A 12710-nucleotide genomic window follows, 5' to 3' on the forward strand; every position below is an offset into this window, starting at 1 on the left:
CCCTGTAAATGTTCATTAAAACTAATAAAATTTAATAATAAAAAAAATGAACACAAAATGATACAATATTATCTCTTTGCTTAGTAATTTGTAAAAAAAAAAATAATACAGCAAGGTGTCTTAATTTCTTTTCCCCTTGTTGTGTACTGTCGAATCAAAACCGACTGGCACAGGAGACTGACTCTCCTTCTCCAGAGGAGCACCTTGTGGATTCGAACCCCGTGCCTTCGGCATTGCAATGCAGCTTCTTGCCACTAGGCCAAGAGAGCTCCCTAAAGTGTCTTAATTTTTAAGACTAGAAAAGAATTTGTTGACAATGTAAGTTAGAAAGGTATGCAAATAATTTATCATGAGCATAAATTTTGAGATAAATCAATCATCTCAACTGGCTTTAAATCACTTTAAAAAATGTGTTAAAAATAAAATAAATGTGCTGAGAGAACCTCCAATTATAAATTACAGAATTCCTAGTCAGCCCTGCTAAACAAATGAAATAAAATTCTTGGAAATTTGAAAAGCAAATGTCACCTGGCTTGGTAGATTATACAGCTTGGACTTAATGTTTAAAGGAGCCATGACAGTTTAGTGCGCATATCTTGGGCTGCTAATGGAAAGGTTAACGCTTTGAATCTACCAACTGCTCCTCATACTGTCTTTTGTAAAGATTTACAGAATCAGAAACCAGATGGAGGGTCACTATGAGTCAAAACTGACTGATGGCAGTGGGTTTCATAGTTATTCCAGCAAGCCCAAATAAATCAACCAGGAATGAATTAATAATTGGGAAAGAGAGCGAAAGTTCATCTTTGGCCAGCAGAATGCTCAACTTAATTCCTGATCCCATATGAAAATAGAAAGTAGAAGGAATATACTTATAAAGAGTTTTATTATAAGTTTGTTTCTCCATCATCAAAAGATAAGCATTCCTCAAAGAAGTGCAGTAAACCATTCTGTATTAGAAAAATCTGTGTAAAAAGCTAATTAGGTAACAGGACAAAGTTAATGCCTTGGTGTGGCACACTTATCAGTAGTCAGTTACATTAAGTAACTCTATAAAGAGAATTATGAGAGTACAGATTTAAGTGTAGTTTTGCTTGGCAGCTTTGACTATTTTATGCCCAGGTGGCTGGGTTGTTTGCTTAACCACAAAGAAGCCGTTATCAGTTATAATTACATCTACACAGATATTTTCAAACAAATACCTTATAACCTAGATCTGTATCCACTGCTACTCAACAAAGTAAGTCACTTAACAAGGTTAAGATGGTAAAATCTTAGAACCATTTAATTAGGTATTGACTCTTTATCAACAGAAGCAGAAAAAAAATAGCATCAAAACTTTAACGATCTATGGAAATGAGTTGATGAGTAGAAAGATATTAAACTCAGAAAAGGAAAATTTGGAGGGCAAAAACCCTAAAAATGTTTTGTTAATCCATTGTACGCAAGGGAGCTTTGGTGGCCTGGTGACAAGAAGGTGCACTGCAATACCAAAGGCCTGAGGTTCGAGTCCACCAGCTGCTCTGCTGGAGCAGATTGGACAATCTCCTTCTGTGTGATTAACTGTCTCTGAAAACCGGCTAGAAGGGTCAGCTACGGGTCGGTTCCGACTCAATGGTACACACCAACTATCATTGTATGTAAGATTCATTACAGCGCTGTGCTCCCCTACTTAAGGGATATTCACTACACAACCAGCAGCACAAAAGTGTATGTGCGCGCGCGCGAAGACACAGCAAATCAGAAGCGACTCACAGCTGAGCCACCAGCGCGTTTTCAGAGGATGTAAATTGCACGAGTGAAGAATGTCCATTTTTCTTCCACTGAGCAGCTGGTAGATTCGAACTGCCTGCTTCCTGGGTCATTAGAGCAGCACAAAAAACCAGCGTGAACTTTGGCGTGTCTGGTTTTTGTGTTTTGTTTTGTTTTTAATAAATGCTCACAGAAATCCTCTAAATAGCATAACTTGAAGACCGTCTGATTAATTTTGAAATTTTGAGCAATTCAGAAATGTCTTCTGAGCGTTACAATACAGAAAACCATTCAACTATTAAAACAAATAACCCGCCCCCCTAAAACCAAGATGGCATTCGGGATCTAAGGCGCCTCACGGCCTCGCCTGCACTTTCCCCGTCTGTAACGGGAAGCTGCACTTGGGATAGAATCTAGAATGGTCTGGGCCACCGGTTCCGAAGGGACTATCTTTGTCGCAGAATCTGTAATGTCCAGAGATACTCAGTCACGCTCCAGAAGACTTCGTGTGTTCTAACACGCCTCGCGGGGCCCCGGGATAGACACCGGGTGCAGGGAGAGCCGCTTCCAGCCCTGCGCCCCACTCCCCGCCGCACCCTCAACTACCTCCGGGCTCCCGTGGGAGGCGAACTAGGGGGCGCGGCGGAGGCTCGCCCCACCGCCCACCGGAAGACCGTGGTCTCCGAGTCGGCCAGGCGGCACGACCAGCAGCGGGGACCGGCCGGCCAGGCGCCGACTCCGCAGCCCAGCTGGGCTGCCAACACAAAAGTGGAACCCCATGCAGCGGAGAGGTTCTGAAGCCCGGCTCTGCGGAGGCAAACGACTCAGGTCTTACCATGGCTCAGACAGCGAATCTTTCGGCAACTCTTTTGCGCGGAAGGAGAAGGGCGTGGCGGACCGAAGAGGGTTTGATTTTGGCGCCGATACCGCCCAGGATGCGGAAGGGAAGCGAGAAGGGGAGGCGGAAGAAGGCAATTCATGGAGACGGCACGCAGCGGCCCCTGGCGGCTAAGCGTAGTGACTGACCTGGACAGGGCTGGAACCCCCGGGGGAGCGGGGCGGGGCCGAGCTAGTGCCGGGGTGGGGGAGTGGAAGGAGTGGGCGTGACCGAGGCGCCATGGGGTGGGCGGGGCAGAATAGAGGGGCGGGGCTATGTTGAGGGTGTGGTTTGCGACCCGTGCCTGCAGACTGGATCTGGGACTCCAGAGGTTTGGCCTTCTCTCACAGGCAGTGTGTGTGGCTAGCGACTTGAGAGTCACAGGAACAAGGACTCAGAGTTGCCATTGCCTCTTGTTACCTATGTGTCTATTTTTTAGCAAAAGCCATGTTATGGTTGTTAGGTACCATCCAGTGTAGTATACGACTCAGCTCTGAACCCTGTCCTATCCTGCGCCTTCCTTGTCATCTGTGACACAACATTGTGTCAATACATCTCGTCTTGGCGCTCTGGAACACCCCCTAAATTTGCCTCAACACAGAGGTGGTTTGTCTGCCGAGGAAGGAAACACTGACTCACAAGCCATTTGGATTGGCCCATTTCGATCTGGGCTCCTTGGTTCCCATTCTTCCCTCATCTTTTCAACCACTGCTACTTTTCCAACTTTTAAAAAACCCTCACTTGTGCACCTTTCACTTGGTGTTTTGTTGTTGTGTCATTTTAATAGCAGTTATTTTCAAATAAAAATTATTGTTGTTAAGTGCCGTCAAGTCACCCGAGACTCATATCTACTCATACAGCAGCTCTGAAACCTGCACTCTTCTGAGCCAGTCTTACTGACTCCGACACACCTACGCCCAATGCCCCAGTATCATTCCATCTCATCTAAGATCAAGGTGCCTGGCTTTGGCTCTGGGAACAGCAAATGTAGCTCACCTCTGTCTCACAATGGTCTTTGCTTCTCTACTGCCTTTCCTGCTGCCGTCATAATATCTTTGCTTTCTTCCTTCTTCTCTGTTCCGGGTAGGGAGAGATCAACAGATGCATACTAGACACTAACACTACTTGCATGCTTTTGAGACCTCAGCCACTACTCAACAAAGCAGGCTAGAACAGTGTCTTTGTGAACCAAGTTAACTGGTTGCTGATCCTGGGGCCTCAGAACTATAGTCTTGGGGGACATCAAGGTCCGTTGATGTATTCCTAATTTATTCTGCTAAGATTAGTAGCAGACCAATTAGAAAAAAATGCTTATAACATTGTCCTGAATATAACATTGAGTCAATATTGTTCCTAAATGCATGATTTGCTGTGTAACTTCATGATGTCCAAAATCTGTAGTCCCTCCTTTGTTCAGTTCTTTCACTCCTCAATGTCTCTTCGGTTCAGTGGTTTGCTGGAAGGTCTCCCAGAGATTCAGACCCATCAGGGGAATGACTCATGTGATTGCAGGTATGCAGGCTGTTTTTGCAGATACTGGTGAGCGTTGCAGACCACCAGTCGCAGTGTAGCTGGAAAGGCAGATGTCTTGTGAAGAGAGAGCTAGCACTGAGATCTCAAGAGCTTATATAAGTCTCTAGTAGAATGGGGCTTGTATCTCACCCCAGTCCTTCCTCCTTAATACTAAATACTTCAGCACAAAATAAAGTTCATCATTAGCTAGGAAAGACATTTTGAATGATAAATCTTTAACACCACAGAATTGATGTAACATGGTTCACAAAGACACTGTTCTATATAGCCTGCTTGATTGAGTAGTGGCTGAGGTCTTAAAAGCACGTTAGTAGTGTCTAGTATGAATCTGTTGACCTCTCCCTACCCGGAACAGAGAAGAAGGAAGAAAGCAAAGATATTTTCACAGCAGCAGGATAGACAGTAGAGAAGCAAAGACCATTCTGAGATACAACTGAGCTACATTTGCTGTTCCCAGAGCCAAAACCAGGCACCTTGGTTTGGCTTACTAGCTGAGTTGAGGGTGAAGAAGCAGGAGAGCTTAATTAGCCCAGCTTAAACAGCTTTGTAATATTTGCCCTTTGGTGTGGCAGGACCCAAAGCACAAGGGTCAGAGACCTCACTGCAAGCACTATTGAGGAGGTGCTGTCCTGACTGAAGAATTGTACTGTGAGGCATTCTAGCCTAAATTGTAACATGTTACTTCCCTCATTAATCCCATAGACATGGCAGGGGATATCTATGAGGTAGTCAAGAATATCATCTGGTTATCAATTGGGAATAATTAGATAAGTCACTGGTCCCCTGGCATTGCGCATTACTAAGGATTGTATTACTAACTGAAATGTTGGCTGTTCATACCCATCTTGAGATGTTTTGGAAATAAGGCCAGAATATTAACCCTGAATGGTCACAGCCTTGAAAGCCATATGGAGCAGTTCTACTCTGTACCTATAGAGTTGCTATGAGTTGGAATCAATTTGTGGACAACTAACAACAACAGAGTTTGGTGGCCCAGTGGTAAGGAGCTGCCCTGCCAATCCGACACATGATTTGGATTTAACAGTTGCTCTTCAGGAGAAAAATGGGCAGTCTTCTCCCATGTAATTTACAGCCTCTGAAAACTGGCTAGAAGGTCAATTATGAATCAGTTCTGATTCAATGACTCATAGCAATAACAGATTTTGAAAATAAATTGAAAATCTGAAGAATATCCCTAAAATTCTAATTCTTTTCACTGAGTAATGCTTAATCATTCATTTAGTGTTTTCTGCAATTCATAAATTACATCTTATGTATCATCTAACTGTATTGAGATACTCCCACATTCTGAAGTTTTATGAAAGTAAATATTTACAACATCTGAGAACACTTAGGAATTTGCATAATGCAATCAGCATGTAGCATTTTTTATAGTACCCAAATGGTATTTGTTTGTTGAATAAATTTACCCTTAAAAGATCCTTTTACATACATCACTATCCTTTTTTGTTTGAGTGGCTACTGCTGGACAGAGGCCGCACCCTAGAGTTTCTGTTCTGATCGGTACTGTCCTTCAATATGGGAAGTAGGTGCTCTTGCTCTAAATCTTGCTCATTTGGTGGCCATTTGGCCCTACTCCATTCATATCCTTCTTGAGTAAGGAATCTTCTGGGTAAGAGAACAGGCCTGTTACTCACCACATCCATTCTAGTAGAGACCAGGGAGGCCAAATGCCCTGCTTGTCTTAGTTTGAATTACAACAAAACAAAACAAAATAAAAATAACAACAAAAACCAATACCTGTGACTAAGACATTAGTTCTAGTAATTTATTGTGAAGACAATCTCAGGAAGTAAGAATGAGAAATAGTGGTAAGAACGAGACAGGAAAGGATGAAAAGCCATTAATAGTGTGCCATTGAGGGTGTTACTGAACATAGCAAGTTCCACTGGAACCACTGAAGAGCTTCCAGGCATTTTCTGTTTGCAGAATGTGAGAGTGAGCCTTTATCTTGCCTCTCTCAAATCCCCACCACTAGTCTGTCACTTATTGTACTGTGGTGGCTTTAATTTCACTGTGATGCAGGAAGCTATACTACCCATATTGCAAATACCAACAGAGTCACCCACCAAGGACAAGTTTCAGCAGCGCTTCTAGACCAAGACAAACAGGAAGCAGGACTAGTCATCCGCTTATGAATATTGGGTCCTCAGAAATGCTAAGCAATAGCAAAGAAACATGATCTGATATAGTGTCAAAAGATGAGCCGCTGAGGTTGGAAGACTCGTAATAACAACTGGGGGAAAGCTACCACCTCAAAGTAGAGGAGAACTGTTTTAATGACTTGAAGGAGAAGCATTTTCACCCAATGAAGAACCTTCATTTGCTGATATGGTACAACTCAAAATGGGACCACAAAGTTGCAAGTAAGTGAATCTAGGAAAAATTAGAAGTTGCCAAAAATGAGATGGAATGAGTAAAGATTAATATTTTGGGCACCAGTGAGCTGTTGTTGACTGTTTTGAATCAAATAATTGCATGATCTACTATGCTAGCAATGACAAATTGACGTAAAATACTGTCACATTGATCATCAAAAAGAGCGTTTCAAGAGATCAATCCTGAAGTAAAGTGCTTTCAGGAATGTTGTTGTTATGTGTCAAGTCACTTGCAACTCATAGTAACCCTTGTGACTCATAGTAACTCTATGTACAAGAGCTCTGAACCCTGCTCTATCCTGAGCCAACTTTATTGTCTCTGACACACCTATCCCCATTACCCCAGTTACTGAGTCAATTAATCTCATCGAGGATCTTCATCTCTTGTGCTGTCCTTCTACCCTCTCAAGCATGATATCCCTCTCCAAGGACTGGTTCCTTCTTGCAATATGCCCAGAATCTTTGACTCAGCCTCGTTTCACCCTCTCCAGGACAAACCTGTTTGTTCTGCTAGCAATCCATGATATGTTCAATACTTTTCTCCAGCACCACAACTTCAAGGTATCAATTCTCCTATCATCCCTAATCATTGTCCAACTTCCTGACACATACATGCGAAGACTATGGCCTGGATCAGGTGCACCTTAGTCTCCAGACTGACATCATTGCTCTTCAGTACTCTGACAGCAGATTTGTCTTTTGATTTCCTCGCTCCTGGAACCAAGAGTGTTGATTGCAGAGCCAAGCAAACTGAAGCTATTAACAATCTCAGTCTCTACTATCACAATGCTGCCAATTGACCAAGTCATGAGAATCTTTGTTTTCTTGAGGAATAGGATAAAATTTATATGTATTCGAAGAAGACCTGTTAAAATTACTATTCTTGAAATGTACTCCCCTGCTAATAAAGCCAACGTTGACGATTTTTACCAACAGCTGTAGTCTGAAAAAGACCAAATATTCAGTCAAGATGAATTGTTAATAGCTGGTGATTGGAATGCTCCTTAGAAGCAAGGAAAATGAAGCTTCATATTCTATACTCAGGCATGTTAGCAAGAGGAGACAGTGCATGCAGAAGAACACTATACTTGAAAGATTAAATGGTCATTGAAAGAGAAGACCTTCAGCAAGATGGATTGACACAGTGACTGTAATGGAGGGTTTAAACCCGGCAGAGATTGTGAGGATGGTGCAGGGAAGGTTAGTCTGGTTTACGAAGGGTCACTATGAGGCACAGCTGACTCGATATTTAACATCAGTTGTGAAACTCCACTGGTTGAGTGTTACTCCAGAGGTATTAACTAACGCAATTTTTTTTGGGGGGGTTGCACTTGGTTTTATGCATTTGCAAATCAGACAAAGTTTCAAAATAGAATGAGTAGTGAGTTAGGTAGGGTACTTGAAATGAGACCTAGGAGAACTCTCCTAACTTCCAGGCTGCTGCAGCATCCTACAAGAGGAGAGTGAAGAGGAAGAGATACGTGGTAACAATACCACGGCTGCAGTGTCCCGCTGATCCTGTAGCCACTTCTGGGGTTGTGGGGACTCTTTTGCAGGCTTGTCCCCCTTTAGGCAGGCTGTCCTATCAGTGTGCACATTTCAGGCCCAATAGGTGCACTGTTAAGGTGAAAGCTGAAGGAGCTTAGATAAGTGTGAGTGGTGGGATGTGGTGCCTTCCTCCAACAAATCCCCATAATACTTTAGTGCCTTGTTTTCAGATACAATTTATGATATCATTTATTGATGTAGATTTTTATGGTCCATTCCCAGAAAACATTTATTGGACCTGGAACAAGAGCAGAAATGAAAGCTCCTGGCCAGAAAGGAGTTGGAAGTTGTAAGACCAATGAAGTTGTTGTTATCATACAAGCAGGGCGTATATGGGTGACACCAAGCTAGTATCTGTCTCAGTGTTTCCAAGGCTATAAATCCCATGGGCTTCCCATCTTTCTCCCTTGGGGACACTGGTAGCATTTGTGGTGGCTCAGTCTTTGGGTTATCAGCATAACACCCGATGGAACTCTGTAAACTCAATGAGTTGAAAACTGGAAGGCAGTAGTGGAGTCTGCAACAGTAGCAATGATTTGTAACAAACCAGAGGGGAAGTGGAGGAAATATAACTGAATGGCACTGGTGTGAGGGAAAGGCTGTGCAGTTTTAGACATCCTGAGATTTTAGTGTCAAGAAAAGTGCCTAGAAAGTATCTCCTCAAGGGAGGAAGTGCATCAAGAAAATGCTTTGGAAGTCTTTTTATTGAGAGAGAATGCTATAGAGAATGAAACTAAGGTATGATAAAGGAGTGTATAAATGAAAAATTTCTCCCACTACCATTTACTTACTATGGATTGATTTGTGTCCCCCAAAAGAAAGAGAGCTCTGGTGGTTTAGGGGTAAGGAATTGCGCTGCCAACACAAAGGTATGCCGTTTAAATCCACACTCACTAGCTGTTCCATGGGAGAAAAATGATCAGTCTCTTCTTGTGAGCTTAACTGCCTCTGAAAATCCACTGGAAGGTCAGCTATGGGTCGATTCTGACTCAATGGTACACAACACAACATCAACAGATACGTTCAGATCCTACTTCACGGAACCTGTGAAGTGATGTTCTTTGGAAACAAAGTCTTTGCAAATGTGATTAGTTAAGTTACTATGAGGCCATACTGACATAGACCAAGCAAACCTGACCTTGTGCTGCCTGCCATGTTGGTTCTGAGTCATAATGATGTTTTATTTGGGTTTTCAAGGCTATAAATCTTTATAGAAAAGACTGCTGGTCTCTCTCTGGGAGTGACTTCTGGATTTGAACCTTTTGCTTAGCAACCTATGACACTGTAACACCAAGGTTCCATACTGAAGTAGTGTGGACCCTAATATGACTGGTATCTTCCTAAAAGGAGAACACACAAATGGACACACAAACACATAGAGAAAGAGAGAAGGAGGAAAGATGGTCATGTGCAGATGGAGACGGAGTTCTGAATGTCTGAATAATGCAGCTACAATGAAAAAAAAACAACACAAACCCACCAAAAAAAACCCCAAACACACAAACACACACACACCAAAACCCCCACCTGGGAGGGAACACCTTGTGTGTAAATCCCCTAATAAATTCCTTTACTGGAGTAAGGTAGTTACTGGTATCCTTTGGTCTTGTGGAGCCGTAGGCAAATTTCACTTTGCTGATTTATATCTAGTTAATTGGTAAACCAGTCAGAAGACCAAAGATAGGGCTTATGGGGGTGAGGCATGTATCCAAGGAATTCTGAACCTGATAAGCAACCTCCTTGTGGGGTGCTTTAGTGGGGAGATGGATGGAAAATGCCAAGTAGCAAAGCACATAACTGCATATGTGTGAGAAAGAGTCCAGCAGAGTGGTCACTGGAAAATGCCTGCTGCCCTGGGCTGTTCAGCTGGCAACTGGTGCCCGTTTAGCCATTAAAGTGCATGACGAGAAATTATAGCTGAAAAGGAATGTGTGACAATGGGGTGTCTGTCCACAACTTACATTTGGAGTTGTTGTTGCTACTAGGTGTTGCTGAGTTGAGTGTGGCTCATTGTTGTTATGTGCTGTTTGTTTTTTTTTGTTTGTTTGTTTTTTGTTATGTGCTGTTGAGTCACCTGTGACTCATAGTAACCCTATGTACAACAGCTCTAAACCCTGCTCTATCCTTTGCCAACCTTACTGTCTCCGACACACCTACCCCAAATACCCCAGTCACTGAATCAATCCACCTCAAAGAGGGTCTCCTGCACTGTCTCTCCACTCTCCCGAGTATGACGTCCTTCTCCAAGGACTGGTCCCTCCTTGCAACATGTCTAAAGTATGTCAGACGAAGATTCAGAATCCTTGCCTCCAAGGAGCAGCCTGGTTTAAGCCTCTCCAGGACGAACCTGTTTGTTTTCTTAGCAGTATTCAATATTCTTCTCCAACACCACAGCTCAAAGGCATTAATTCTCTTTCTGTAATCTTTAGTAATTGTTCAGCTCTCTGACATATAGCAAGTGATTGCAAAGACCATGGCCTGTATCAGGCACACCTTAGTTTCCAGAGTGACATCATTGCTCTTCAGTACTTTGGAGAGGTCCCTAACAGCAGACTTTCTCATTTCAATACATCTTTTGTGGAGCTAAGTAAACTAAAGCTGTGAACAATCTCAATCTCTTCACCATCCATCCTGATGCTGCCAATTGGCCCAGTGGTGAGAATCTTTGTTTTTTTACTATTGAGCCTCAGTCCATATTGAAGGCTGCAGTCTTTGATCTTCTGTAGCAAGCACTTCAGGTTTCATAGCAACCCTAAATAACAGACCTGAGTCTTGTCCTATCCTGTGCCATCCTCATCATCTCTGACACACTTGAGCCCATTGCTGCACTCACCATGTCAATCCACCTTATGATGGGTTTTCCTCTCTTTCACCAACCGTCCACCTTTTCAAGCATGATATCACTTTCCAATGAATAGCCTTTCTTAGCAATATGCTCCAAATATTTGCACTGAAACCTTGCCATCCTTGTCTCTAAAGAGCACTCTGGCTGCAGAAACCACTTTTATAAGCAGGTAAGTAAACAGAAAAGCTTGGTGTAGGTGTATAAAGATGGAGATTGAGGAGGACACACCTTAGGGAGAGTAAACGGAAAGCTAGACATGAGAGCACGAGTAAGGAAGCCCAGCTGCCTACTGCCCCCCGGGGGTCCTGGCATATTGCCCCAGTCCCTTTCTTCCTCAGGCCACAGGGACAGTGAGAATGAGCAAAGGGAACAGGGAGTCAGTGCCAGGAGGAGGAGACCAAGCGAGCATCCACATATGTAGCTTGCAGGGAAGTCACCTGCCTAGCCCTCTGCTTTCTCCTTACTCCCTCCCCAGCCCTCCAGGCTGCAAGGAGCAGAATTCAGTTAGCGCATGTGTCCAAATTTACCTAAAAATAACTAAAGTCCAGCCACAATAGGATCAAACAATTAATTCTTTACTGCAAGAATGAAAGCAAAGGTCTTACATGTGGCCTCACTCTACAGTGCCTCAACGCCAACCCAGGGAACCTGATCAGGTTGGAGGAAATAGAGTATATGTCATGGGAAGGGTGAGTGGGGGAAAGGCTTAAGATTATTTGAAAACTCCTTGAGAATAATACCATAGCAGATATGTTGTTGTTGTTGTTATGTGTTGTTAAGTCGCATGGAAGTCACAGCAACCCTATGTACAACAGACCTAAACCTGGTCTATCCTGAGCCAACCTTACCATCTCTGACACACCAACTCCCATTACCCCAGTCAATCAATCCCTCTCATTAAGGCTCCTCTCCTGTGCTGTCCCTCCACCCTCCCAAGCATGACGTCCCTCTCCAAGGACTGGAACCTCTTTGCAACATGTCCAAAGTATGTCAGACGGAGCTTCAGAATCCTTGCCTCCAAGGAACAATCTGGTTTAACCCTCTCCAGGACAAAGCTGTTCGTTCTCTTAGCAGTCCATGGTATATTCAATACTCTTCACCGAAATAACAGGCCTTCAAAAACCCTACCTACCCGGCGCTGGCTGAAAATCGCCTGTGACTTCATCCATAGCCACTGGCGAGAGTCAGCGCCCAGAGCCATCAGGGGCTTTAAGCTCGTTGCCCACTGCTGTGGTGTGGACAGCTGAAACCCAGGCCCCGACAGGCACCTGGGGGGGGGGGGGAATAAAACAACAACAAAACCCTACCTACAATAGCAGATATGGGCGGGCTTACTGGTTGCTATGACAACAGAAAGAAAGAGAACAGCCTTTGAAAAATACGAAGCCAGAGCAAGAATACCACTATCTAGGGGCTTAGAAAAAACAAAGCTTAGAGGAAGTGCAACCAGAGTGCACGTTCCAGACGAAGATGGTGAAACTTCATCTCACATACTTTGGACATGTTGTCAATAGGGGCCAGCCAGTCCGTGGAAAAAAGATATGCTAGGAAACGTGGGAGGATTAAGACGAAGGAAGACCCTCACTTAAAAAGATAGACTGACTCAGTGGCTACCACAGTGGTGTCGAGGATATCAGAAATGGTGCAGGAAAAGGCGAGGGTCAGAACTGTTGTTCCTAGGGTCACTATAAGTAGTAGTTGACTGGTTGGCACCTAACAACTACAACTGATACTATTTTGTAAAATTTTTTTAATT

General features: G+C 43.6%; 1 protein-coding gene across 1 annotated transcript in view; it reads right to left on the bottom strand.

The window, feature by feature from the left end:
- Positions 1 to 2532, bottom strand: part of MND1 (meiotic nuclear divisions 1 homolog (S. cerevisiae)) — a 107381-nt gene extending 104849 nt beyond the window's left edge. The window contains exon 1 of the mRNA XM_006884498.1: positions 2419 to 2532. Coding sequence (XP_006884560.1) covers positions 2419 to 2532 — 114 coding nt within the window. The remainder of the gene's footprint in view (positions 1 to 2418) is intronic.
- Positions 2533 to 12710: the final 10178 nt, after the last annotated feature.

This window comes from Elephantulus edwardii, unplaced genomic scaffold (assembly GCF_000299155.1).
Source record: "Elephantulus edwardii isolate Elephantulus edwardi_28Jun2011 unplaced genomic scaffold, EleEdw1.0 scaffold00034, whole genome shotgun sequence".
Taxonomy (NCBI): Eukaryota; Metazoa; Chordata; class Mammalia; order Macroscelidea; family Macroscelididae; genus Elephantulus; species Elephantulus edwardii.